The 26,120-nt window shown below is 58.7% G+C and overlaps 1 protein-coding gene across 2 annotated transcripts; it reads right to left on the minus strand.

The window, feature by feature from the left end:
• Positions 1-532: 532 nt before the first annotated feature.
• LOC105480741 (proline dehydrogenase 1) lies at positions 533-24,809 on the minus strand. Of its 2 annotated transcripts, XM_011739893.3 has the most exons (14): positions 24,531-24,809; positions 19,240-19,448; positions 13,903-13,937; positions 13,243-13,392; positions 11,145-11,209; positions 10,860-10,976; positions 10,368-10,447; positions 9,291-9,372; positions 7,621-7,713; positions 7,353-7,499; positions 6,228-6,403; positions 4,760-4,858; positions 1,191-1,279; positions 533-1,115 (listed from the first exon to the last, which is right to left on the minus strand). In XM_011739893.3, exons 1-14 carry the CDS (start codon positions 24,801-24,803, stop codon positions 928-930), a joined length of 1,803 nt encoding a protein of 600 aa, XP_011738195.2. In that variant the 5' UTR covers positions 24,804-24,809; the 3' UTR covers positions 533-927. The 2 variants fall into 2 exon arrangements, with proteins under 2 accessions (XP_011738195.2, XP_024648326.2); XM_024792558.2 differs by lacking the exon at positions 24,531-24,809 and adding an exon at positions 23,590-23,908 and having other exon boundaries at positions 533-1,279.
• Between the last annotated feature and the right edge of the window lie 1,311 nt (positions 24,810-26,120).

Consider the following 26,120-nt stretch of genomic DNA (forward strand, 5'->3'; position numbering starts at 1 on the left):
GGGCTGTACGGAGACTGGGACCCTCCAGCCTTTCCTGCCCCAGCCCTGGTCCCAGGATGCTGTCACTGCCATCTGCACGGGGCCCCCATCCAAGCCCCAGGGCATGAGGACCACATCCAGCCTGCTTTGTGGGGCTGGGGGCTGGAGAGCGTGGGAGAAGACCCGGGGTGCAGGTGTGCGCCTGCCGCAGCCTGGTCAGTGTCCTGTGGGAACCACTAGGAGGCGCCTGATGCAGGTCACTGGGGTAGAGGACTCCGGGTGGCAGGAGCCCCAGGGGAAGGCGTGCCAGGCCCACGTAGAGAGCTTGGCCTCTGCATCTGCATGAGTCCCCTCCATGCTGGCCTGGGCCCATGGGCCCTGCTGGGTCCTTGTGGAGTCAGGGTTGGGGGTGTCCAGGTCTGCGCAGGGCCTGGCCTCCAGGAACAGATGATGCTGGAAGCCAGAGTCTGGGGTGAGACTTCCCTGACCTTGTCTGAGCCACTCCCTCTTTGCTGCCCGGAGCTGACCCTGTGTGAGGGCAGGGGCTGTCAGCTGCAGGAACAGTGGTTTATTGACCAGGCAGGGCCTCCCCAGCCCGGCCTCTGCTCCCCGAGGGGCTCGGGCTGTGTGGGCTGGCCCTGGCAGAAGGCGGACAATCCTCTAGGCCCAAGGACATGGGGGTCACAGAGGTAGGGGCCTTGGGCCCACACATCCGGGGAGAGTTCCCAACCGTTCCCTGCAGCTATCCCAGGCAGGTAGCAGGTTTGGCCCACACCTGAGTGCCCAGACCCTAGGCAGGGCTGGGAGGTACCTGACCCCACCTCCAGCAGCTCTGCAAGTGTGGAGTGAAAAAAGGTGAGTCTATGTGAGGATGGGGTTGGTTACAACTGTGGTGACGGCCTGGGGTGGGCTTGGGGGGCCTGGAGGCCGAGGGTGGGCTGGCGGGTGCTAGGCAGGGCGACGGAAGAGGTTGCCAGTTCGGAGCCGCCGCAAGAGTTCCAGCCACAGCAGCTGCCGCTCCCGACGGGCGCCCTTCATGAGGCTGCTGTTCTCCAGGGCGCGACGGGACAAGTAGGGCAGCACCTCCATCACGGGGCCGTAGGGCACGTACTTGTACACGGGGTAGCCAGCCTGGCCTGCAAAGGGGCAGATAGGCCATGAGGTACAGGCCCAGAACCGCACCCCATCACACCAGGGAGGGCCCCACTCACCCAGCGGGAAGCTGATCTGGTCACACATGCCTAGCAGCTGTCCAAAGTACACCTGATGGTCAGCGGGATGCAGGCACAGCTCCTCCATCCTATGTAAGTGGAGCCAGGAGCTGAGGGCCAGTTCCAGGACACTGTCCCCGGTACAGGGGTACAGGGCTCCTGTCCCAGCTCTGAGCCCGTCCTACTACCCCAGGTTCCCCATCTACACTCTTCAGACTTCATTCCCTGCAAGGTGGGGCTGGGGTATGGGCTCTGCCTGGCCCTGCCCCAGTGAGGTCTCTTCTCAGCAGGACTCTGCTGGGCTGCCCTACTCTTCTCCCTGGGGAGGCGTCAGCCCTTAGCCAACAAGATCCTCCTCCTGCTTTCCCCACCCTCCCCTCTGCCACCTCTCCTCTACCTCCCTTCCTGGAGGTGCAGCCCTTCCTGGGGCCCTGACCCACCCAGCAGCCTGCCCCACAGGGCAGGGAAGCTCCTTGGCTCTCCTGCCATCCCTTCCTCAAGCCCCTCCAGGGTTCTGCGGTATGACTGGTCTCTGGCCCTCTGTGGCTGCTCCTCTGCCCTATCCCCACAGCTGCTCTGTCCCACACAGCTTCCACCAGCCCCTGAGTCCTCGGAAGGTGGCTGCCCTGAACGGAGATGTGCTGCACATGTCACATACACACGGGATTTAGGAGACTGTAGAAACATAATACTCAATGCGTTGCTTTTCTAAAAGCAGCTGGAATACGATTTGAAGTAATATTTTGTATATTTTGGGTTAATTAAAATATATTCTTGAAATTCATTTTCTTTTTTAATGTGACTACTAAAGAATTTTGCAGATGTGGCTTGTATTATATATCTGTTAGCACTGCTCAGATATTGGGGTGAGGCCCTCAACTTTGTCCTGTCTTCACACCACCCCTGACAGGGTCTTACAAAGATTCTCAGGGTTTGAAATATCCATGCAGTGACAGTTCTCATGTTTCATCTCCAGCTTCCTATGTCCAGGTATCCTGACTTAGCCGGTCTGCACAGCACTGGGGCCCCCACCCTGGGCTGAGTTCTGCCCGCTCCTCACACATCACCTGGGTGACTGGCGGGGCCTGTGCTGTGCTTCCCACTCCCTCCCCGAGGGCCTCACCTCCCCTGTTCTCTCCCCGCCCCAGCCCTGGCTCCCAGAGTACCCATCAGCCAGAGGCCCTTTCCCTCCATCCCTGGGCTGGGCTCCAGTGTCGGGACCACCCAGTCTAAAGCAGGCACCCGTCTCTGCCACATTGCCCTGGTCTCCATCGTGTGTCTCCCTTAACCCCAGGACAAGAACCCGAGAGCTGGGCTGCCACTGCTGGCTGCCCCCTCCCCTGTGGTGTGCACGGCCTCTGCCACGTGACTGCAGCTCCCCCCAGCGCCGGGCAGCAACTCACTCTGCCTGGCATCTGGGCTTGGCCTCATGAGGCATTTTGGCCAACAGGGAGGTACCAAAGGTGACACAAGCAGAGGCTTGCCCTCTACAGGCCTTCTGGAAGCCTGAGCCCACCACATGCCCAAGCCTGGGCTGGCCTGTGAGACACTGGACCTGGGTACAGCCTCCTTTACTGCCCCAGCCATGAATGAGCTCATTAGGCCCCACCGGCCCCAGATCACAGATGCAGGAGGGACACAGGCACGGCCAGCGGCAGAAGCATCAGCTGAGCCAGCCTGCCCAGGCCTCCAGAACATGCCACTGTTTCAGCCTCTAAGTTTGGGGCGGGTTGGCTCCTCGGCCAAAGCCAACGCGGGTTGTTTGAGGGTGGGTGGTGTGGCAGTCTGGGCCCGGCATAGGACAGAGCAGCTGCCATAGTCTAGAAGCACTTACTCAGGGGAGGGGACCCCAGTTCCCCAGAGCTCCCCAGCCACCCACTGCAGGGGCACAGAGCTGAAGCCTGCAGGGGTCCAGCCTCAGGCAGGGTTGTGAGCATGGTATTGGGGGAACCTGGCACACGGCCCTTGGGGCCATGAGGAGCAAGCCCAGCTGCCACTCAGGGGAGGGGGAAGCTGTGTCCAGTGGGGAAGCCACTGCCACAGCAAGACAGTGGGGACAGACAGGTGCCGGGGGGAAGCTGGAGAGAGGAAGCCCTGCTGAGGGCAGGCTGTCCTTTTGGAGTTGGATGGTGAGGTGTCTAGTCAGGCTGTGAGCTCACCAGCATTGAGAGTCCACCCAGAGGCTGGGAGTCCTGATTACAAGCTGAGAGGACCCACCAGCTCCCGAGTGCTGGCTCCTGCTGGCCGCCAGGCCTGTGCGTGTGGAGACAGTGAGTGTCCCATCACCAACACATCTGTGACAATTAGCAGAGGGTCAGGGCACAAAAGCGGGTGTGCTGCGATTTCAGGCCATGAAAAAGCAGCAGCATCGTGAACAAAGGCTGAATGTGGACATAAGTGAATGATTTCAGAGCCGTGAGTCAGCTCCCCGAGCAGCACCAGGATGTGTCCTGTTGGCTGCAGCCCTGGCCCCAAGCCTGGCCCTGTGGCTTCACAGCTCCTTGGGGAGCCCCCTCGTGCCACAAGCCCTGGATCTGGAACACCCTGCCCTGCTGTGGAGTGGAACCTCTGCTCAGCTCCTAGGAAGGTGACAGCCAGCGAGGCCACTGCCCAGGCCCCCGAGGGTTCTAGGGGTCCCATCCCTGGGAAGGCGGAATCTGGGAGGGGAGGGGGACCTAGGACCCCATTGTGTGCATAGCTTAGGCTAAGGCATGAGATAAAACCAGGGTGACAGTACTGGAATATCCAAGAACTGACTTCACCTAACTGCTGCATTTGACTTGTTAGAATTCTACCAAAGTTGTGCTCCATGGGACACATGTTTAAAGGGAAAACAGACCGTTACATTCCAGATGTAGTAAAAATGTTAAGGGAACTGCTTATAAATGAGGCGGCGCTGTGGAGGCCTCCTGAGGGACTGGGCTCCAGCACTGCATCTGTACCTTTCAGCAGCCTTCCGAATCCCCTAATGAAACTTAGGTTTTTACTTTGGAAGTTTAATAAGTCAGATGTTAATTTTTAAAAGTCTGGGTACAGTGGCTGATGCTTGTAATCCCAGCACTTTGGGAGGCCAAGAAGGGAGGATCACTTGAGGTCAGGAGTTTGAGACCAACATAGTGAAACCCTGTCTCTGCTAAAAATAAAAAAAAAAACTAGCCAGGCATGGTGGTGCACACCTGTAATCCCAGCCACTTGGGAGGCTGAGGCATAAGGAATTGCTTGAACTTGGGAGGTGGAGGTTGCAGTGAGCCGAGACCATGCCACTGCATTCCAGCCGAGGTGACAGAGCGAGATTCTGTCTCAAAAAAAGATGTTAATTTTAAAAACCAACGTAACTGCAAAGAGCCTTTGTGCTCTCACAGTCCATTGTCCAGAAGGCCGGCAGACCTGGGCCTGCAGGGCACTGAAGCTGCCCTCCAGTTCATTTCACCAACCTTTCCCCACAACCGTCCGCCTTGCACCCAGCAGGTTGCTCTGCCCACCCTGAGCTCTGCGCTGCTGCCACCTCTCCCCAACCAGAGGAGCCAACGGCTCGGGTGGGGTGTCGGTGCAGGATGGGGCGCACCTACCTGCGCAGCGTGAAGCGCACTGTGTCCTCATTGTGGGAGGCCACCATCACCTTGGCCTTGGCGTTGTGCTTCAGCTCCTCCAGCACGTAGTCCAGGCACCTGTGGAGAGTGCCACGTGAGCCCAGTTCCAGCCTGTGGTCGCCTGCGCCTCTCATTACCAGCTGCACAGAGAGGAGGCCGAGGGCAGGCCCAGGGCCATCCAGTGAGCTGGCTCTTTCCAAGGGTGTCCACAGGATCCCACAGGTTCAGGAGGAACAGAAGCAGCATCTGCCCCTCCCAGCACCTCATGAAAAAGAAAGACCGGCAACCAAGAAGAAGTGAGCGATGTCTGGGACCAGACAATTCATGCAGAACCAGCTGGGGTGCAGCGTCCCTGCATCGAACGTGCCGTGACGCTGGGGACCAGCCCAAACATGGCCATGAGCCTCATGACAGACACAGCTTTGCTTCTGGGGAGGGATCCTACAGTGCCCCCCGGCCCTGCAAGGAAATAAAAGGGAAGCAGGTCCCTATAGGGCACAGTGGGGGTGGGCATCCCGGTGCACCAGGAAGCCCGAGCAGTACCACGCTCCTGCAGCGAGGACACAGCAGGCTTGACCACGCGCACATTCTCTCTGACCCAGCAATTCCAGTCCCAGGAACCTAGGACAGCTGCATCCTCAGACACAAAACCCCTGATGGCCCGTGTGTACCATAGAGGGTGACGGTGTGTCCAGCGAGTCCCTGTTACAATAACCAGACTGAAACCAGTAAGATCAAAGATGCTGGACACACAGTCCCGGGCACCCCATGCCGGCTGGTAACAGCGCCACTCTGCAAGCCCACACAAGGGGACCCAGATGGAATGAGAAATGAAAAGCACATTGGGCAGAGAACACACTACAATGCAAACAACAATGGCGGAGATGTGTGCGCTGCGGCACGATGGGCACGGCGGCTGCAGGAGGGGAGCTGCAGGCAACCAGGAGACACCTGGGGTCTCTGAATTTGCAGCACACACGCCTCTAAGAGGAAAAGCTCATGGTTGGCCAACCTGTGCTACATGAAAAGATCACCAGGAAACTAGAGCAGTAAAAGCAGGTGCAGAACAGCTGATGGGCGATCCCACTGTGTGAACTGAAAAGCAAACAGGCTGAGCCTGCGGGGCGGGGAGGGCCGGGTGCTCGTGCACATCTCTGGATCTAAGTGTCTGCAGGAGCCGGCTCAGGGAACTGTGGCCTATTTTGCTTTGTTCAATGGGCTTTTCTATATTTGTAAAAGAATAACCTTAATGTTTTTGAAAAAGCAACACATGACACAAAAGCAGAGGAAATACCAGTTCTGACCTGGGGACACACGAGGCTGCCACTCCTGCTGGGGTCTTCTGGCCCCAGCAGGGTGGGACAGGGTCAGTCTCCAAGCCTCTCCCTCAGGTCCAGTTTCTTGGCACCCTGCCCTGGGAAGATGGAGGCGCCGGAGAGCTGCGCACCTGTGGTACATGGCGTTGGTGGCCTCGTACGTGGGGTTGATGGGGTCCTCATAGCCGATCTCTGCCGCACGGGCTCGCTCCTGGGCCAGGTAGGCGCCCCGCACCAGCTTGGCCCCAAAACACCAGCACTCACGGCGAGCCAGCTCCACGCCCAGGGTCACATTGTCATAGGCATCCTGTGGGGCCAGGGCCAAAAGTCGCAGGGAGCCTGGGCAAGCCCAAGTGACAGCAGGATGGGGCCTTCCTGGGCCCAGGTGCAGTCACCAGGGCTGGGCAGCAGCTGCCTGGGGAGGTGCAGCTCAGGGCACCTGGAGCAGGTGTGGGTGAGGATCTGTCCCCAAGGAGCAATGGCAATGGGGATGTCTGCAGCTTCCTGTGTGGCCCGTGGACAGCCCTGTGGGAGCAGCTCAGGCACCAGCAGCCATCATGTGCTCTAGACTCCCAGGCTGACTGGGGGACGGGATGTGTACTGCAGGCTCCTGCCTGGACCCCTCCCCATGCCGCCCTGTGTCCTCCGGGCACCCGGCTCACCCCTGAGAGCTCTGAACCTGTTAACATCCCTGAGCAGTTTGGGGCCACAGGCTAGGGTGGGCTCCCTGAATACATGTGACATCCTGGGTGAGTCTTTCCGGGGAGGACCCAAAGCTTTCATCCGGTTCTTAGGGGCATTGAACTGAAAACACGCTGGAAGAAATGGTCGTGTGGCGCCTTCCACGTTTGGAGCGTCGGGCACATCTAGTGGACCCTCATAGAGATCGCTGTCTTCCTCCTGCTCCTTAGACACTCGGCGGGTTCCGAGAACCACAGGAGAGGCTGCGGGCAGCGGGCCCTTCTTCCTACTCTGAGCCAGTCACCCCGGCCTCGGCCTCCTCTGCAGGCCTGGCTGTGGCCACCACCTAAGGGGCTCTTTCCTGGGCCCTGGGGCCCGCCCTGGGTGAGCTGTGCTGCAGAAGACCCCAGCAATCCCTTGGGGGCACGGCCCACTCCCTCCTCCATCCCGTGAGCTCCCTGGCGGGTGCTGAGTGTAGAGCCAGGCAAATGCCAGGGAGCTCAGATGAGAGGAGCCCCGCCTGTGGGGTCTCCAAGCCCCAAGGCAGGCAGGGAGGGGCTGAGCGGGGAGCTTGCCTTGAGGTAGCACTGGTACGTGTTGAAGATGAGCGGCTTCTCCACATTGAACTTGCGCTGCATCTCCAGCGTCAGGCGGCTGATGGCCGGCTGGAAGTAGGTCTGCTCGGCGTCCACCATCAGCCGCACGCCCACCTCTGTGGCTTTCTGAGAGGTGCAGAGGGTGGAGCAGTGGGAGCGACTGTTGCTCAAGTGAGGCAGGTGCCCTCTTCTGCACGAGTCCCAGGTCCCCAAGGCCCCAGCCCTCTGCCCGAGCAGGGCAGCTCACCTTGGCCAGGACATCCATCCGCTGTAGCATCCTCGTCATCTGTAGCTCCTCCTCCTCAGTGAACCGGGACAGCAGGGGCTCCAGCTGTCCTGTCTGGGGGTGCAGCACATGGTCAGGCCACAAGCGAGGGCTGGAAAGTGCCACCCTGAGGCCCAGGCTAAACCTTTCTCAGTGTTCCCAGCCCAAGGGAACCCTCTGATCTGCCCATGCAGGGCCGGGAGGGCCACCTGGACACAGCAACACAGCGCCCGGGAACCTCCAACGCAGCCAGTGCACTGCCCTATGTGGGCCTGGTGGCCATGTCAGTGGGCCCCAGGCTCAGTCCAGGCCTGTACCCCAAAGTGTGTACTCTAGCAGCCTCCCCAGTTCCCACAGAGGCCCCACTGTTGTGGGAGGGCCCCCTGCAGCTCCCATGTGACACTGAGGAAGTGAACACTGACCACCCAATCGTCAAACAGAAGGCTCCGCCCGGAGCAGGGAGAGGACCCAGGAGGAGGAACCCCTGGCTACAGGCTGACAGGGCGGTCGTGCAGCACATGCTGACACGTGGCTAGGGACCAGGGCAACCTCCAGGATGAGGCCTTCAAGGAGCTGGTGCTCAGAGGCCATGGGGACCCATCCCGCAGGGCCTCCCGCTCACCCCTTTGCTGCCCCAGCAGCCTCGCCTCACTGAGCACACACAGTACCGCTCTAGCCCTTGCTACACCATGCTAAAGTCTCCAGCAGCTGGTGGCCTTGGTGCACAGCCGCTCTGTACACACGGCGCCCCGAGCCTCTGGGTCGAGGTCTCTAAGTGTGAGGCTGGGCCCTTAGTGGGCTGGGGCTGGATGTGTCACGGAAAGCTGCCTCTGCAGGATATTTTCTGAAGGTGCTTCTGTTCTCTCTTCGAATCCCAGCTTAGGTTGTGGTTTCAAGCATTCTGCCAGGTCCTGGGCCCCCCTCCCACAGGCAGATGACTCTCATTCCTCTCCCCGCTGTGTACAGGCTGGCCTGGTGACATGCTTCTAACACACAGAACTCGGCAGAAAAGACACCGTGTGACTTTTGAGGTGAGGCAGGAAAAGGTCACCCAGCTTCTGCCTGGCTCTCACGTCTCAGGGGACACTGGCAGGAAAAGGTCACCCAGCTTCTGCCTGGCTCTCACGTCTCAGGGGACACTGGCCCTTAGAGCCCAGCTGCCGTGTTGGGAAAAAGCCCAAGCCACTGCCAGCACCAACTTCCAGACATGGGAGCGGGCGCCTCCACCAGGTCCCAGCCCACCACTCTGTGAGTACAGCTACCCAGGAGACCCCAAGGGAGGACTGCCCGGCTGAGCCCTGTCAACCCCAGAACCATGAGGGAGAAGCAGAGTGACTGCTGCGTTTCAGGCCTCTGAAGTTTGGGGTGACTTGATGCACAAGACAGATGACTGGGGGAAGGCCCAGACCCCCTCTCCTTGTGGTGTCTTAAGGCTCTGCGTGGGTCTCTGTCCCACCAAGCACTCTGTGGGCACTAGTGGGTTTGTCTCCTTCCCCCTGGACCATAGGGGGTCTGTGGGGCCATAGTGTGCAATGATCTTGGTCATGTTAAGTTCCCAGGGTGGGCAACCAGAGACACACGTGGCAGGCTGAACTCCCTTCTCAGCCCAGCGCCCTGCTGAGCAGGGCCTCACCGAGGAGCGGAGGCGTTACCTGAGCGTTGGGGACCACCAGGTGCTTGGAGAGCTTGGTCCTGCTGTCGATGAGGCTGCCCCAGTCCAGCAGGTCCACGGTGCTGAGGGAGGAGGCGCATCAGCAGAGGGGGCGACCCCACCTGTGGGTGCTGGGGTCGGGTGGGGGATCCAGGCCCAAACCTGTCCGTTCACCAACCACCACAAAACCCACCTCGGTGTGCAGTTTTAAAAGACAGAGAAGGCTGAGGCAGGAGAATGGAGTGAACCCAGGAGGCAGAGCTTGCAGTGAGCAGAGATCGTGCCACTGCACTCTAGCCTGGGCGACAGAGCGAGACTCTGTCTCGGGCAAAAAAAAAAAAAAAAAAAAAGACAGAGAAAATGTAAATACTGTTCTCTGTTTAAAAATTTAAAACCAGTGGCGTGCAGTGGCTCAAACTTGTAATCCCAGCACTTTGGGAGGCTACGGTGGGCAGGTCACTTGAGCCCAGGAGTTTGAAACCAGCCTGGGCAACATGGTGAGACCTGGTCTCTATAAACATAAATTAATTAAAATAATTTAAAACCAAAACACAAACAGTCCTGTATCTAGGCGGCTCTGAAAACACTGAGCACCCTAGGGCTGTTTTGGGCTTGTGGAGGGGCCGAGCATAGGCAGCCAGGCAGGAGGTGGACACAGCTCCAGGGGCCAGGGAGGACACAGTGGGCAAGGCTGACAGTATGTGAGGGGATGGCTCACTACTGCACCACCCCAGTCACCTCCCCACTTCAACTGGGGGCTCCTGGTGACCTCGGTCCCAGCCCCTGACCCCAAGGATGGGGCGTGGGGCTCTGATCCTTCACCTGCCAGCGTGGGCTCCAGGGGGGCTGAGAGTGCCACCTTTGCTCTGGACCCAGATAATTCTATAAAGAGCCCTCTATGGGGCCCCAGGGACTCCTGAAGCCATCAAGTCCTGCTGTGTGAAAAGCAGGTCCTTCAGCACTGTCATCCCAAGGCCCACCCTCTCAGGCAGGGCAGTCAGGACTGGGAGACACCGCTGGGGCTTGGCTGGAACCATGGCTGATGCTTGTGTCCTCTCAGCCTGGGGGCTGTTCTCACCCAGACACTCCCAGGGTCTCCGCCGTGAACCAGTCCTCAATCTCAGCCTTGGATGCGATGCCCATCTTTGCAACACTTTCCTTGAGAAGTGAGAAGGCCTGGATCAGCCCCATTCGTTCACATTTTATCCTTCCCCCACCCATTGGCCTCTGGTGCTGTTTCTGGCTTTATTACATCATTAGCGAGAACGGGATCCATTTCTGATTTGTTTCTACTGCATAGACAGGTCTATTCCCACCCTGCTGCTGATGCTCGCCCATGCCCTGCAGGGCTGGCCCCCAGCCCTCCCACCAGCATCTCCCCACTCTGTTCAGCGTCCCTCTGACCTCCTCCTCCCCACAAGGCCAACCCCAGCAGCTGCAGAGTGAGCCACATGCCCTGGATGAGTTCCCCAAACCGCCTCAGACCACTGCCCACCATGCCCCCTGTGCGCCCCCATGGTGCCCACCCCCTCACAAGCCCCGGGAGTGGGGAAGGGGAGGGCTGCCCCACCTGCAGCGCCGCCACCTCCAGCTTGGTGTCCATGGCAGCCAGGCCCGCCTGCCCTTGCTCCGCAGCCATTTGGTGAAAGAAGCGTCTCCACTTGGTCAGCACCTCTGAGAACTGCAGCTGCAAACACAGGCCTGAATGCCATCTGCACACGCCCCTGCCCGCCCCAGTCCCCCACGCAGCCCCTGTGGCCAGCTCAGGCCTCTAAGGCACAGGCACCTGTGCTTTCAGTGGATGCCCACAGCTGCACAGCACCAGACTCTGCAGGTGGAAGGTTCTAGCACTTACCAGAAACTGGGGTCTCCCCAGTGCCGTGAGCTTAATGGCTATGAAGCCGTCATCGCTGACTCTACCTGTCAGAAGCCACAGGAAAAGCCATGACGGCCCTGAGAGGTGCATGGAGGCAGTGCAGGGTGGGACAGGGAGGGCTGGGACCTCACCAGCCTACAGCAGGCTCCTGACCCCACCCCACCCGTGAAGTCCCCGCACATGGCGCTCTGGAGGTCCTGTAGAGATGGAAGGGGGCTCCGTGGCGGGGTCTGTGTTTGCCATGCAGGTGCGGGACAGCAGTGGGCACAGGAGCTGCCTGTCCCCTGCCAAGCAGCCCCCACAGGCTCCCTGCCTCAGTTTCCTCCCCTGTGCCACCAGCACCATAGGCTGCTCACCCGTGGGTCACACAATCCAGAAACACCGAGCATGGCTAAGGCAGAGACACCCTAGCAAGGCCCCCTTGCTCAGGCCTCTGCCCCAGAGCCAGGGTCTCCCAGGCACCTCTGATGCTCCTGCCCCCACACAGCCAGCCCACAGTCCCACCCGGTCCTCCAGGCTGACCCTCCTGCAGCATTCTTCCCCCTGACACTTCTTTCCAAGCAGCAACCAGAAATGTTCCTTTAAAGTGAAAGCAGATCTTACCATCTCATCTTGTTTAATGTCACCCCAATGCAGGGCCTTCCCCTTCCATCTGCCCCGGGAGAACAGGCAATGGGCGAGAAGACGCCCCTCACCCTGGTGGCCCAGCATTCAGCTGGCCACTCTGACCCCCAGCCCCAGTCGGGAGGTGGCTTCCAAGCACTGCTCGGCAGGGCCAGGTGCAGTGGTCCTGGCCCTTTGGGAGGCCAAAGTGGAAGGTTCGCTTGAGCCCAGGAGTTTGAGACCACCCTGGGCAACATGGTGAAACACCATCTCTACAAAAAAATACGAAAAGTAGCTGGGTGTGGTAGTGTGCACCTGTAATCCCAGCACTTTGGGAGGCCAAGGTGGGGGGATCACTTGAGCCCAGGAGGAGTTCCAGGCTAGCCAGGGCAACATAGTGAGATCTCTCTTTTTTTTTTTTTTTTTTTTTTTTGAGATGGAGTCACTCTGTCACCCAGGCTGGAGTGCAGTGGCACAATCTCGGCTCACTGCAACCTCTGCCTCCTGGATTCAAGTGATTCTCCTGTCTCAGCCTCCCAAGTAGCTGGGATTACAGGCACCTGCTGCCATTCCTGGCTAATGTTTTGTATTTTAGTAGAGACAGGGTTTCACCATGTTGCCCAGGCTGGTCTTTAACTCCTGACCTCAGGCAATCCACCCGCCTCGGCCTCCCAAAGTGCTGGGATTACAGGCGTGGGCCACTGTGCCTGGGTGTAAGACCTCCTCTTTACAAAAATAATAACAAAAACAAAAACTTGGCCAGGTGTGGCGGCGTGCACCTGTAGACCCAGCTACTCAAGAGGCTGAGGTGGGAGGATGGCTTGAGCCCAGGAGGTCTAGGCTGCAGTGAGCTATGATCACACCACTGCACTCCAGCGTGGGCAACAGAGTAAGATCCAGTTTCATTTGAAACAAACAAACAAAAATATGAACAGGCCTGGGACCTGCTGCCCCTGACGGAGGGCTGCTGGGGCTAGCATGGGGCTGTGCAGGTTCGGGTGTTTCTAACACTGAAGGACACTGGGCCTTGGTGACCTCTGGCTTCTCTAGCCCTGGAAGCACCTGCTCCCCCCACCTCTGGCCCCCAGAGGCTGTGTCAGGGAGGGATTCCCAGGCAGAAGATGCGACACCAGCTCCCTGAATGGAACCTCCACCCTGGGCTAAGGGTGGCTCGGCAGCTGACATGGACCAACTTCCTGCAGCTCCTGGTCCCAGCTCCGAGCCAGGGAGAAGGGTGGGGAGCATGAGGTGGGATCAGGGAACAGGGGGCTGGGGCGGGGGCAGGAGATGCCTTCTGGGAGGCAGTGGGACCCCTCAGGAAGGGGCCGAACAGTGAGGCACCCAAGTGTGACCAGAACCCAGCCCTCTGGCTCCTGCCCCAGCTTGGTGTTCACCCACCAGCACCTCCGTGAGCCCAGGGGTCCACTCAGGCTGGGACATGGTGGGGGTATAGCTAGCAAAGAGGGGGCCCCACCTGAGGCTTCGATGCAGCGCAAGAATGTCTCCATGTGGCTGTCGCACTTGGCCTCGTTGGCATAGAAGTAGGTGCGGGCACTGATGACGCCACTCCTGCGGTCCCCGAAGGCCCGGTGGGCCTGGTATTGCTTATCTCGCTTATTTGTCCCTGGAATGGTGAATGCACGGCCTGAGCACAGCTCCAAACACCCACTCCCAGCACCCACACGCCAAGGCCCCAGGGCCCCTGCCCTCAGGAGGGCTCCAAGCGTAGTGGCCATGCCAGCCTGGCCTGGGCACTGTGCTGCCCCATGGTTCCCATCCCCAAACCCACCCTCCTGTCTGCACTGCAGCTCTTCCACCTGGAGTGCTGCATCCCCCTGGCTAAACCTCCTCATGAGGCCAGGACGGCAGAGCCTCCTCAACAAAAGCCTGGGTCCACCAGGAGGCCATCAAAAAGCAGCAAGGAATTGCTTTCCCCAGACACTTGAGAGTATGTCAGAGCCCAGAGCGACAGAGCAGGTGCCCTGGACACAGGAAGGGCCCTGGACATAGGGAGGATCCCAGACTCCGACATCACCCCAAGGCCCACTTGTGCTCCAGCCTAGACTCTCCTAGAAACCAGGGGGTGCGTGGAGTGGGGAGGGCGTCTGTTCACGTGCGGCGGCCTCTCACTCACCACTGCCATCCCTCTCCGCAGCTGAGGTGCAGGACCTGTGGGAAGGAGGGGGAAGGCAAAGGTCATTGTCACACCACCTGAGCCTCAGGTGACAGCCAAGTTCCCACTGAGGCTGCACAGAGGGCCCCACCACAACCCCGGTGGAGGGTAGATTCCAAGGTGCAGCCCCAGCCCCGCCCCAGCCTGGGGAGAACACCTGGGCCTGGGAGGGGCAGCACTTTATGGGGCTGTTGTGTCCCAAGGGCTCAGGAAGCCCGGGGCTCCTTGTGGGTGGAGAAATCAGAACGATATGCCTGAGTTCTCAGAACAGCCCAGGCCTTGCAGCAAGTTCTTGAATGAAGGTAGTTAGCTGGTTCCAAGTCAGGGCTGAGAGGAACGGAGGCGGGAAGGCACAAGCACACAGAGATCCCTAAATCCCCAACGAGGCCCCCTTACTCAGGCCTCTGTCCTAGAGCCAGGGTCTCCCAGGCACCTCTGATGCAAGTGCAGGCTCCTGCCCCCACGCAGCCAGCCCACAGTCCCACCCTGTCCTCCAGGCCGGCCCTCCTGCAGCATTCTTGCCCCTGACACTTCTTTTCCAAGCAACAACCAGAAATGTTCCTTTAAAGTGAAAGCAGATCTTACCATCTCATCTTGCTTAATGCCACCCCGCTCCAGGTTCCCATCATTTCCCAGTAATACCCAAAATCCTGGGCCCCTGGCATGGGAACCTCAAGACCAGTGAGGCCAGGATGCTGGCTGTCCCCTGCTAGGCTGGCCACACTCTGCCCAGCCAAGCCCCTGTCCTTCCTGCAGGTGCCTCTCCATCCCCGTCTGGCCTGCACCCCCATTCCCACTGGCCCCTCCGTCCTCTAGGGTACCTGGCTCCCCTCCCCCACCAGCCCTGCACCCCTGCCAGAGCCACTGTGAACACCCTCCTCTTCCTCCTCCTCACGCCACAGTCTGCTTCCTGGCATGTGGTTTCGGTGCTGTGTCATTAGGGCTAGCAAGAGTTGCTGTGGCTGTTAAGTCTACTGTGACAAAGTGACCATGGTCTCTCCCTGGCCCCAGGAGCAGCTCTGTGGTCATCTGACTTTATATTCAAAGCCTGATTAAGTCAGTGACCATGGGGAGAGGTTGGCTGCATAACCAACAGCATCCAGAGCCTTCCTGAAGCTCCCCAGAGGCGGCGTTCGGACCCTCGGGGGGCAGCTCTGTCCACACTCACAGGAAAGGACAGGGTCCCCCTCAGGTGCCGGGAAGGGTAAAGGCAGAGCAGTGGTCAGTGAGCCGCATCCCACAGGCCTCCACATCGAGGAGCCTCAGCTGACTGCTTTCTACCTTCCACCTGCTCAAGGAGCAAGCCCTGGGCCAGGAGGCCCCACCAGGAGGCCTTCCCTCCCACCCACTCCTGGGCTGCCCCACATGGGCCAGGGACTCCTCATGTGCCTCCAGGTCCTCTAAGGCTGCAGCCCAGGGATGGGGCTGGCAGGCAGGTATGTGCTGGCCGCCTTGTGCTGACAGAGATGTGACAGAAGAAGGTGGAATGTCATCTTGTGACTAGGGAACAGGCAGGCAGCACGTGACCCCCTGCCTTCGACAGGGAGCTCCCGGGTCCCTGGCTTGGGAACCTCAAGACCAGTCGTGAGGTCAATCCCAGGACTTTCACGCCGAGGTTCGGGTACAACCAGGCAAAAGCCATCTCCAAGGGGGACTCACTCTGCCAAGGCTGGGGCGGCAGCCAGAGCCCCGCCCAGGGTAGAAACCCTCATGGCAAGGAACAGCAGACAGTGGGGATGGGGCCTCAGGGGCCTCCATGACCCTGATGAGAAGATCCCATCTTGAAACCACACAGCCCACAGTTTAGATAACACGAGACTTAACCAGACAGGTGTCTGCCTGTGAGGCAGCCTGCCTTCATGAAACAGGATCGTTATCTGACAGGTCCCCGGGCAGACGAGTTCCGGCTAAGCATTCCCACAGCTGTTGTGTTCATCCTCCGAGGTGGGCCCGGCAGGAGAGGCTGGGGAAGCCAGGGCCACTCCCTCTCCTGCTCTGACACGCTCAGAGGCAGAACACCATAGGCTGCCCCCGTTTCCCTCCGTGAACCTCCAGAGCACAGACCAGGCTGACACAGCCAAGCACAGTGGCCAAGATGACCGCATAGCATGTGCAGTGGCCAGAGGGGCAACCAGGTCTCAGAGTGGACAGCTACGTGGCAAGGACAGGGCCACACTCTCCAACAGGCATCATGGGTTAGTCACAAGGAGACACAAATGGTGGTTCCCAGGCAGGTCAGGGTCCTGTTTCCACTGGAGGGGAGGAAGGACGCACCCTCAGAGCAGCTGATTCAGAACTGCCGGTGCCACATGGGAAATCTGGCTTTCCCCACTTGGGACGCTGCCACGTCATGGCTCAAGGCACCACAGGGAAGAGGGGGGCACGTGGCACTGGCAACTGTGGGGTGTTAGAGGAGGAAGGGTGAACTGGTGGATGTGAGGCCCTGATCAGGGTGGGGACCACATCCCAATGACTGCTTAAAGCCGGGACCCGCCCTGTGCTCCCCCAGCCCCACCCCTCATCATGCCCAGGGCATAGTCTATGGAAGGGCACATGATCACACACCTGGGCACGGCCCGGGACACAGAGAAGGGAAGAGCAACAAGGGGACATGGGGCAGAGGAGGACAAGCACGAGTCCCCAGGGGGTCTTCCGAGACAGCAGGAGGACCCTAACCACCCCTTCAGCCTCTACCGAGCTCAGCTCTGGGTAGCTGTTCCTGGGGACGTGATGCCTGTTTGAAACAAGCAGAGCATAGGGGTCCACGCCCTGCCCTTGCCCAACTCTCCCCTGGAGGGAAGCCTGGCAAGCCCCTTCCTACCTGTACCCCCTTCCCCAGCTCCCCCAGCCCCTGCCTCCCCAGCCCCTTGCTCAGGACACACACTGCACACATATCCCAAGTGAGCTGCCCCAGCCTGGAGACCGAGTCCCAGACCCCGCCTCCAGCCAGCCCTGGGCCTGCACAGCCCGACTGATGCCCCCATCCATCCGCTAGGTGTCCCCTCACAGCCCAATCGTCAGGAAGATGCTTGGCCCCTTCCCCATCCCTAAGACCTCAGCCTGCTTAGGGGATCCCTGGGACTTCTCTCCTGGGATCAGGTAGGGCCCTGGCCTCTGGGAAGCATGGTCCCACTCCTCCTCTGTGTGGGCGCTGCTGTCCTGCACCTCCAGCCTCCCACCTCCTCCTTCGTGCTCCAGAGCACTGCTGGGACTCGCTTTGCCATGCACTCAGACGCCTCCATCCTCCCTGGGCCTCTCACGGTTAGGCCAGCACCACCCGCCATGGCCTTCATGTGGGGCGGTGGCCTCAGCGTCTCTCCCCAGAGTAGAGCTCATGGCCCTTGTGACAGGAAGGTAGGTTAGGAATACAGATCTTTCAGCAGTTCCCTGCACTAGGGTCTGCATAACTGGTCATTCCCGGCCAGGCAGGCCATGCTGCCGTATGGACATCAGACCAGTGCTTGCAGACCCAGCCCTATCCCCATGGCTCAGGCCCCTCTGAAGGCACAGAGCAGCTGAGCTGGGTAGGTGTCCTCACCACGCACCCCCGTGAGGACAGGAGGGAACCCTGTTCACTTCCCAGAGCTGGAGCAGGGCCCCTGCAGACAGCAGCCACCAGCAGCAAGAGAGGCGCAGCCCTTGCAGGGCAAGGGACTCAGGCTCCTAAGGGGACGGGTGCCCAGCTCCCTGGCAGAGTGCAGGCCAGCCCACCTCCAGACACACAGCCTGCAGGGCATGGAGGAAGCCAGGCAGGACCACCCTGGGAAAGGAGTCTTTTCATACCAGAGGTGCCTGAGAAGAAAACCCCATTGTGAAACCAAGTCCCCACCCAGACTCCTTCTGAGAACACACAGGCCATTGGTTATTCAACAGGCAGCTCAGCAAAGGTTGCAGCCAAGGGCTCAGGCAGCTGTGAGGCCCACAGGGCCTGCTAGGAACACAGTGGGGTGCTGGGGCTGGAGCACCCCACCTTCAAAACAGCCAATCACAAGGCAGGGGCTGGGCTTCTCTCTCCGGGCAACTAGCAGCCGGCATGCTAAGGCAAGGCACAGACATTCCGTTCCCAGGGCTGGAGGCCTCATGTGACTGCCTTTCCCTCCCTTTCTCAGGCCAGCCACCAGGGCGGGGCATAGCAAACAAGACCTGACAAGGTCCACAGAGAGATTGTCCCAAGCCTCATGTGGGCCAGGCTCAGCTGCTGTCTGGGTGCAGGGGACCCAAATACATAAGGAGACACAGGGAGATCCCATCTTTACAAAAAAAAAAAATTAAAAATTAGCCAGATATGATGGTGCATGCCTATGGTCCCAGCTACTTAGGGGCTCAGATGGGAGGATCACTTGAACCCAGAAGGCTGAGGCTGTAGTGAACCATGGCACCACTGCACTGCAGCCTGGGCAACACAGCAAGACCCTACTTTTAAAAAAATGGTTGAAAGAAATCAAAACAAGAATAATATTTTGTGACACAAGAAAATTATATGAAATTCTAATTACCATGGCTCTACTGAGGCAGAGTGAAGCCGCTGTAGCAGGGAGGGTCTGGCCCAAGACTGAGAGTCTGTGCCACCTGGCTGTTTACACAAACATTTGCTGACCTGATGGGGGAGGCTCTGCTACAGCCTCTCTTCTGCAGGGATTCCTGACCCACAGGCGGGTCCCACTGCCTGACCCTTGCCTGGCCTCAGCCTGCCCTGCAGGTGTGGAACCTCCCAGGCCTGGCCCCTGCCCCAGTGTCAGTGGAGAAGGGAATTGAAGCCAGGAGCAGAGTGGCAGGCCGGCCTGGAGTCGGCTCCTGGAGGTCACTAACCCGACACAGAGCCCCTTCCCTGGGCAGTGAGTGTAGAGGGCAGTTGGTACCACCCTGACCCGCCCTCCTGGGCATCAGGACAGAACAAGACCATGTTTCTCTCCACTTCCTGGAGCAGTCCCTGGCTCATGGGAGATCCAGGCAAGACCAACCACTCTTTGCAGAGTGCTTGGTCCATATGCTGGTGCCTGTGCCCCTCCAGGTCGTGGGCTAGATAGGGCCAAGGGCCATTCTGTGCTCGGCTTCCTCAGGCCTCACGCACACCAGGCCTCCCACGAAAGCTGAGAGCTGTCATCTACATTAAGCAAAAATGCAAGAACTCCAGGCAGAACCCAGGAGGGTCGTCAGTAGTTGGGCTGACCAAGCTCTCCTAGGCTTGGCCTCCGCCCAGCTGAGGCTGAAGCCCAGCAGCTGGACACGTCCCACCTGCTCCCACTGGGTGCTCCCGGGTCATGATCAGAATGCCCGCAGACACCGGGCAGGCCTTACTCCATCTCCTTGTGCTCTGCCTCCTCGGGGCTCAGGTCCTCCTCCACTCCGTAGTCCAGAATGGCGCCGACACCGAAGGCCCTGTTGTGCCGAAGCAGGGGCTGGATGGACTCCTGGTCCTCGCCGGCTACAAAATGGCCGTAGAAGGTCATCTTCATGAGCTTGTTGAATAGCCTCTGCCCTAGAAGTTTCCTGGCAACATACAGCAGCTGAAAGGCAAAGGGAAGCCGCTGTCCTGGGCTGCCCGAACTCCCCTTCCCCAAGCAGGGCCCCGCTGCTCATCCCCGACCACAACACTTAACCCCAGCCGTGGGTCCCTGATATGGTCTCTTGGTGACTGGGCTTTCAGTGTCGATTTCTTTTTTTTTTTTTTTTTTTTTTTTTTTTTTTTTTTGAGACGGAGTCTCGCTCTGTCGCCCAGGCTGGAGTGCAATGGCCGGATCTCAGCTCACTGCAAGCTCCGCCTCCCGGGTTCACGCCATTCTCCTGCCTCAGCCTCCCGAGTAGCTGGAACTATAGGCGCCCGCCACCTCGCCCGGCTAGTTTTTTGTATTTTTTAGTAGAGATGGGGTTTCACCGTGTTAGCCAGGATGGTCTCGATCTCCTGACCTTGTGATCCGCCGTCTCGGCCTCCCAAAGTGCTGGGATTACAGGCTTGAGCCACCGCGCCCGGCCTCAGTGTCGATTTCATGGTGAAGACCAGCCGAAGCCGCTTGCTTCTCCACTCTGTCCATCACTCCAGTTCCCATCCAGAACAAAGAGACCACAGGAGGTGCCGCCTGCTTGGCCTGGGCACACTGTTCCCACCTGGACTCTGCCCCTTCAGGGCCCCACCCATGAGTCACTCCAGTGGCACACAGTGGGTGCCTGACCACTGCTTGGTGGAGAAAAAGGAGAATGGCCGGCCTCTGTGGGGACAGCAGCGGGCATTGTGAGACCATCCTCTGTACCCACATCTTGGCAGTTCTGCAGGGGAAGAGGAGGATCTAACTTGACTTTCTAGTACTTGACTGCCCAGATTTTTCAATGTTTTGTTCCCTCTTATCCCAAGTCCCTAAAACAGTGTGACTGGCACGAGGCCGGCCCCCGAATGGATGCTAAATAACAAACGTGTGAAACTCAGGCTGAGTCTGTGTCCAGCTGGAGGGAAGCATGCCCTGGCGACAAGGACAATGAGCTAGGTGACAGTCCACAGACGTCTGTGAGATGACTCCCTCCCCATGACCCATAGGCTCTGCAGGGTCATCTGGGGCTGACCAGCCACTCTGACGGACGCTGCCCGGGAACTGCTCGGCTGTCTCCTCCAATCATATTTCACCACATCGCTCATTCACATGTCCCAAGCTCCCATGCACCAAGCACCTTTTATAGACTGGAAACAACCAAAGGAAACTGACAAGGATCTCACATCCTGGTGGTAAACGAACCCCAAAGGGGAAGGAGGGACTCTGCCTGTCACTCAGGACAGGGGATGGGGCAGTGCCTGCAGGGTGGGGCAGGGGTGTTTACCAACCTAGACCCAGGAGTGGGGCTTGCCAAGGCAAGGAGATGGCATGGAGAACTGGGGGAGCTCCAGCACGGGGGACAGCCAGGGCAGAAAAGACAGGGACAACAAGAGGCTACTGGGAGAGGAGGGCCGAGTGTGATACTCAGAAGCACACCTCTGCCCCGTGTCTGCCACCCCTGCTGTCTCAGCACCGACACAGGAAGAGCCTGAGATTTCTCAAACCCAATGGAAACTAGAACTCCTTTTATGTGGGGAGCATCTCTTGAAACCATAGTTTCAGGAACAACTTCTAGTCTAAACAAAAGCATTAGCGAGTCAAACACTTATACCCAAGCCAGCCCTGAACACCCACACACCTGCCCACAGGCAGACATGGCCCCACAGCCTTACCCTGAACATTGGTGCCCCATGGAGATGCCTCCTGACCATCACCCCTGGGCACGCCATGGGGCAGCCCCAAGGACCAGGGTTTCCCAGGCACTCACCCCTGCCTTCCTGCAGCCTCCACACAGAATCTGACTTTCCTGCATTTTGTTCTTTCATAAAGAGGATTAGAAACTGGAAAATGAACACGCTGACATGTTCTCCGTCTCCCACTGAGCCTGAGCCTGAGCCGGGAGCCAGGCCTCATTCCTGCCGGCAGCACCCAGGGATAGCTGGGAGAACAGGATGGGTCTGAAACATATCAAAGAACACCCAAGTGGCAGGCGGGGCAGAACTGGGGACCTGAAAACCATCACTGAGCTCATCCACATCCGCTCTGAGAGAACCATCAGAAACCCAACAGGAGGGAGGGTGGGCAGCTGTCTGCTGCAGGGGCTGGCACGATTGCCTCACAGGGCCACGCAGTCTCCCTCTACCTAACCGCTCGCCTCTGCACAGCCAGCACTAAATGAAGAGGCGGGAGCTGGTTCCAGGCTGCACTGGTTCCAGGGATGCTTCTTCCAAAGATCGGGGGGCTGAGGGACTGGGTCCGGGCTGAGGCTGAAAGCTCCCTGCACAGGGCTACAGAAGCACACAGGCAGGGCCGGCAAGTTTATTTATTTATTTTTAGAGGCAGGGTCTCACTCCTGGGCTTAAGTGACCCTCCTGTCTCAGCCTCCAGAGTAGTTGGGACTAAAGGCATGCACCACCAGCTCAACTAACTTTTTTTTTTTTTTTTTTTTTTGAGGCAGAGTTTTGCTCTGTTGCCCAGGCTAGAGTGCAGTAGCACAGTCTCGGCTCACTGAAACCTCCACCTCCCAGGTTCAAGCGATTCTCCCGCCTCAGCCTCCCAAGTAGCAGAGATTACAGGTGCCCACCACCACGCCCGGCTAATTTTTATATTTTTAGTAGAGATTGGGGTTTCTCCATGTTGACCAGGCTGGTCTTGAACTCCTAACTTCAGGTGATCCACCCGTCTCGGCCTCCCAAAGTGCTGGAATTACAGGTGTGAGCCACCGCACCCGGCCCCTGCTAACTTTTAAAAATATTTTGTAGAGACAGGGTTTCACAATGTTGCTCAGGCTGGTCTTGAACTCCTGGCCTTAAGTGGTCCTCCTGCCTTGACCTCCTGAAGTGCTGGAATTATAGGCATGAGCCACCATGCCCAGCCTAGGGCTGGTATGAGCAGAGCAAAGCAACCACTGTAACACCATCCTGATGTCACTGATGCCCCCGCATGGCACTACCTGAGACCAGGGCAGCCCCACATCTTCAGGTGAGGAGGGCCTTCGAGGATTTAGAAACCTGCACCAGTAACACATACACTTGTACCCTCTGTGAAAGACTCGATCAGATGTGTGCAGAGCAACACTGGTAGAGCCGGTTCTCTCCCCTCCCCCTCCTCAGGGAACCACCGTCACCATGGGTCCTGTCCCTTCTGTGAGGGCGCACACCTAACCTCAGTGCTGTTGTCATGGAAATCCCGGGACTTTCCTAAACCCTCCTCAAAAAGCCCTGCTTTCAGGCAAGGACGGGCCCCAACGCTGTCCGCATCCAAGGCAGCAGCTCAAAGATCAATTCCTGCAACCTGACACTCCTGTGGCAGGTGTGATGGCCCCAACTGCCCCGGCGCCTCACAGACCTGTGCTGGCTCAGCAGAAGGAATCTCCCCACAGCCACAGCCCAGAGGGTGAGGGCAGGCCCCCCTGCTCTGGCCTACCCACAGGACCAGGTTCTAGTGAGCAGCTCACAAGCCCAGGACCTGGCCTCTGCCTTCGTCCAGTGCTGAGGCTGCCAACACCCACGGGACCACTAATAAGACAACAGCACAGACCCCACCGAGGGGCTTCCCAGAGCACAGGCAGGACCCTAGGGGAGCCTGGGAGAGGTCGCCTCTGGATGCCCTGCCTCTTCCAGGTACCCACAGCACCACCCCTGAGCCCTGGCACTTGCCTTAAGAAGGCACCCAAGGGACGGCGGAGCCGACACGTTCCTCCCACGGTCACGGAACAGCACCTGGCATTCCCCTCAGCGGACTGGGCACCAAACCCCACACCCAGCTCTTCTGGCTTCTCTGTGCAACAACTGGTCTAGACAAGAAAGCTTAGGGCTGTGCCTAGAGAAACCTGACCTGGTGCCTTCCTAGCCCTCTCTCCATCTCGGCCACAAGGTGGGCACGGCTTCTGCACAGCTGGCCCCAGCTGCCACCTAGGATGCCCATCCTTGCCCTGGGCAGGGACCTGTAACTGGCCACTCCCTCCCCTGGCATTCCTGCCCTGCTGCCTCCTCCTCCTCCTACTGCAGCACCACCAGCACTGGCTGCTCTTTCTGGATGCCCCTTAGATGTGGGCACTCCCCAAAGCCTCCATATCACCGTCCCTCCCCCTGCCAGTTCCTCTACCTGGGATGTCCCTTCTCACCTTCCTGCTCTCCACGGCCACGGCTTGACCTTAAGGCATCTTTATGCACACAAGCACAGAAACGGCCTCTCAGAGGCCACTGTCTGTCCAGTTCAGCTCCTTCTTCCTCCACCATCCTCCGCACCCCTGCCACCACTGGTCCTCGGCTGACCGTGGTGCTCCCCATGGGATTCGGGCCAACAGCATCTGACTCTGATTTCGTGGACCTCTGCCCTCACCTCGCACCCGCCGAGGCCTCACCTAAGCTCAAGTGTGGCTCAGTGCTTCTCATCTCACACCACTCCCCGCCTTCCCCCGCCTCCTGGTGAGGCCAGGGGTGCAGCCCCCGACCTCCGAGTCTCATCTGAGTAATCAACACCACCAGAACCCCGGCGCCAACAAAGGGAACGAAACTTGCAAACTCTTCCCAGGGTCACCTGGAGATAATCCTCATCTCTAATACCCCTAGGCCGATGCGGCTACAACAGCGTTCTGCTTGTTGCCCCCGCCCCCACCCCCACCAAAAGTCCTCACACTTTTTAAAGTTACCATGGGTGAGTTCAAAGCTGGGCGTTTGAGGGGCTTCCCTTTTTTCCCCAACAGTGTGCTCAGAGTGGCCCTGTCTGGGAAGCGGCTGGGTCCCGTGGATTTAACTCTGGAGTCCTACACCAGGCTTCTCTTGTGGCAACATGAAGAATACTCCATTTTAAATTCCAAGTGATAACTTTGTATTTCCACAAGTGGTATATATCGTAAATATTAAAACGATAATTGTTTTTAGTTGGTAGACATCGACAAGTAGGAAAATTTGCGAGGTTCGAAAGGCACTGCAGGAAACGCCTCCCTTCCTGGCTTCCCCCGCTCCAGGAGATGCTTGGGAGGCACCCCTTTCACGCCAGGAAGCTCCATAAAGGCTCCCGGGACCGGCAGAAGCCCCGCGCCCCCGCCTGCACCCCGCGCACCTGCTCGTGCCGCGCCAGCAGCGCGGGCCAGGCGCACAAGCGCAGCACCAGCAGGCTGCGCGCCAGCTCCCAGGTTCGCCGGCTGCGGTACGCCTCCTGCGTGTTGCCGAAGTCCACGGCGGGCACCGGTGCCCGCACTGCCTTGGCCGACCCACGTCCCGGCAGGGCTCCTGGGCCCGCGGCGGGCTGCTCGCGGACGGCTGGCGCCGTGGACAATGGGGCGAAGCGGGGAATGTAGGGGCGCAGCACCGGCAGAACGCGCCTCAGAGCCATGGCGGGAGGCCGGTACCGGCCCGGGCCGCTTAAGTATGCTCTGTTGGTCCCGCCCCGCCCCGCCCCGCCCCGCCCCGCCTGGTCCCGGAGGCCTCGCCCGATATTCCCCACAAATGCCAAAGGCTTAGTCTTGACAAGCACGCTGGCACTTCATTTACATGGTGGGGACCCTCTGCCGGCAGGGCTGAGGCCAAGGCCCACTGGCTTCCCAAACCCTCTGCTCCTGCTCTCCATGAAGACAACAACAGAGTGAGACCCTGTCTCAAAACAAAACAAAAGAAAAATCATGTATTTTCATATAGCTAGAAGATTATTGAGTGTTCGTAATGCAAAGAAATGATAAATGTTTAAGATGACAGCTATGCTAATTACCCTCATCTGATCACTGCACATTGCATGTATAGAAACACCACTACATACCCCACAAATATGTACAATTATTATGTGTCAACTAAAAAATAAAAATATCCGAGTGTGGTGGCTCACGCCTGCAATCCCAGCACTTTGGGAGGCCAAGGCAGGAGGATCACTTGACCCCAGGAGGGCCAGACCAGTCTGGGCAACATAATAAGACCTCATCTCTACAAAAAAATACAAAATTAATCAGGCATGGTGGTGTGTGTCTGTAATCCCAGCTACTCAGGAGGCTGAAGTGAGGGGATTGCTTGAGCCCAGGAGGTCGAAGCTACAGTTAGCTATGATCATGCCACCGCACTCCAGCCTGGGCAATGGAAGGAGACTCTGTCTCAAAAATAAAAATGATTTTTGTTTTGTTTTGTTTTGTTTTGAGACAGAGTCTTGCTCTGTCGCCCAGGCTAGACTGCAGTGGCGAGATCTCGGCTCACTGCAACCTCCGCCTCCCGGATTCACGCCATTCTCCTGTCTCAGCCTCCCCAGTAGCTGGGACTACAGGCGCCCGCCACCATGCCTGGCTAATTTTTTACGCTTTTAGTAGAGACAGGGTTTCACTGTGTTAGCCAGGATGGTCTCGAACTCCTGACCTCATGATCCGCCCGCCTCAGCCTCCCAAAGTGCTGGGATTACAAGCGTGAGCCACCGCGCCCAGCGAATTTTGTTTTTTTTAAAGACAGAGAGATTCCAGACACAAATGGCCACAAGTTGTATGGTTCGGTTTATATGAAGAGTTCAGAGTAGACAAACCCATACAGACAGAAGTCACACGAAGACAAGCCCATAGTGTAGGCTGGTGAGTGCCTGGAGGTGGGGGACTGGAGGAGTAGGAGGGGCTGTCAAGGCCTGCGGAGTTTCTTTGGGGTCTGGAAATACTCTGGGACTAGAGAGTGGTGATGTTTGCTC

This window comes from Macaca nemestrina, chromosome 15, assembly GCF_043159975.1.
Source record: "Macaca nemestrina isolate mMacNem1 chromosome 15, mMacNem.hap1, whole genome shotgun sequence".
Taxonomy (NCBI): Eukaryota; Metazoa; Chordata; class Mammalia; order Primates; family Cercopithecidae; genus Macaca; species Macaca nemestrina.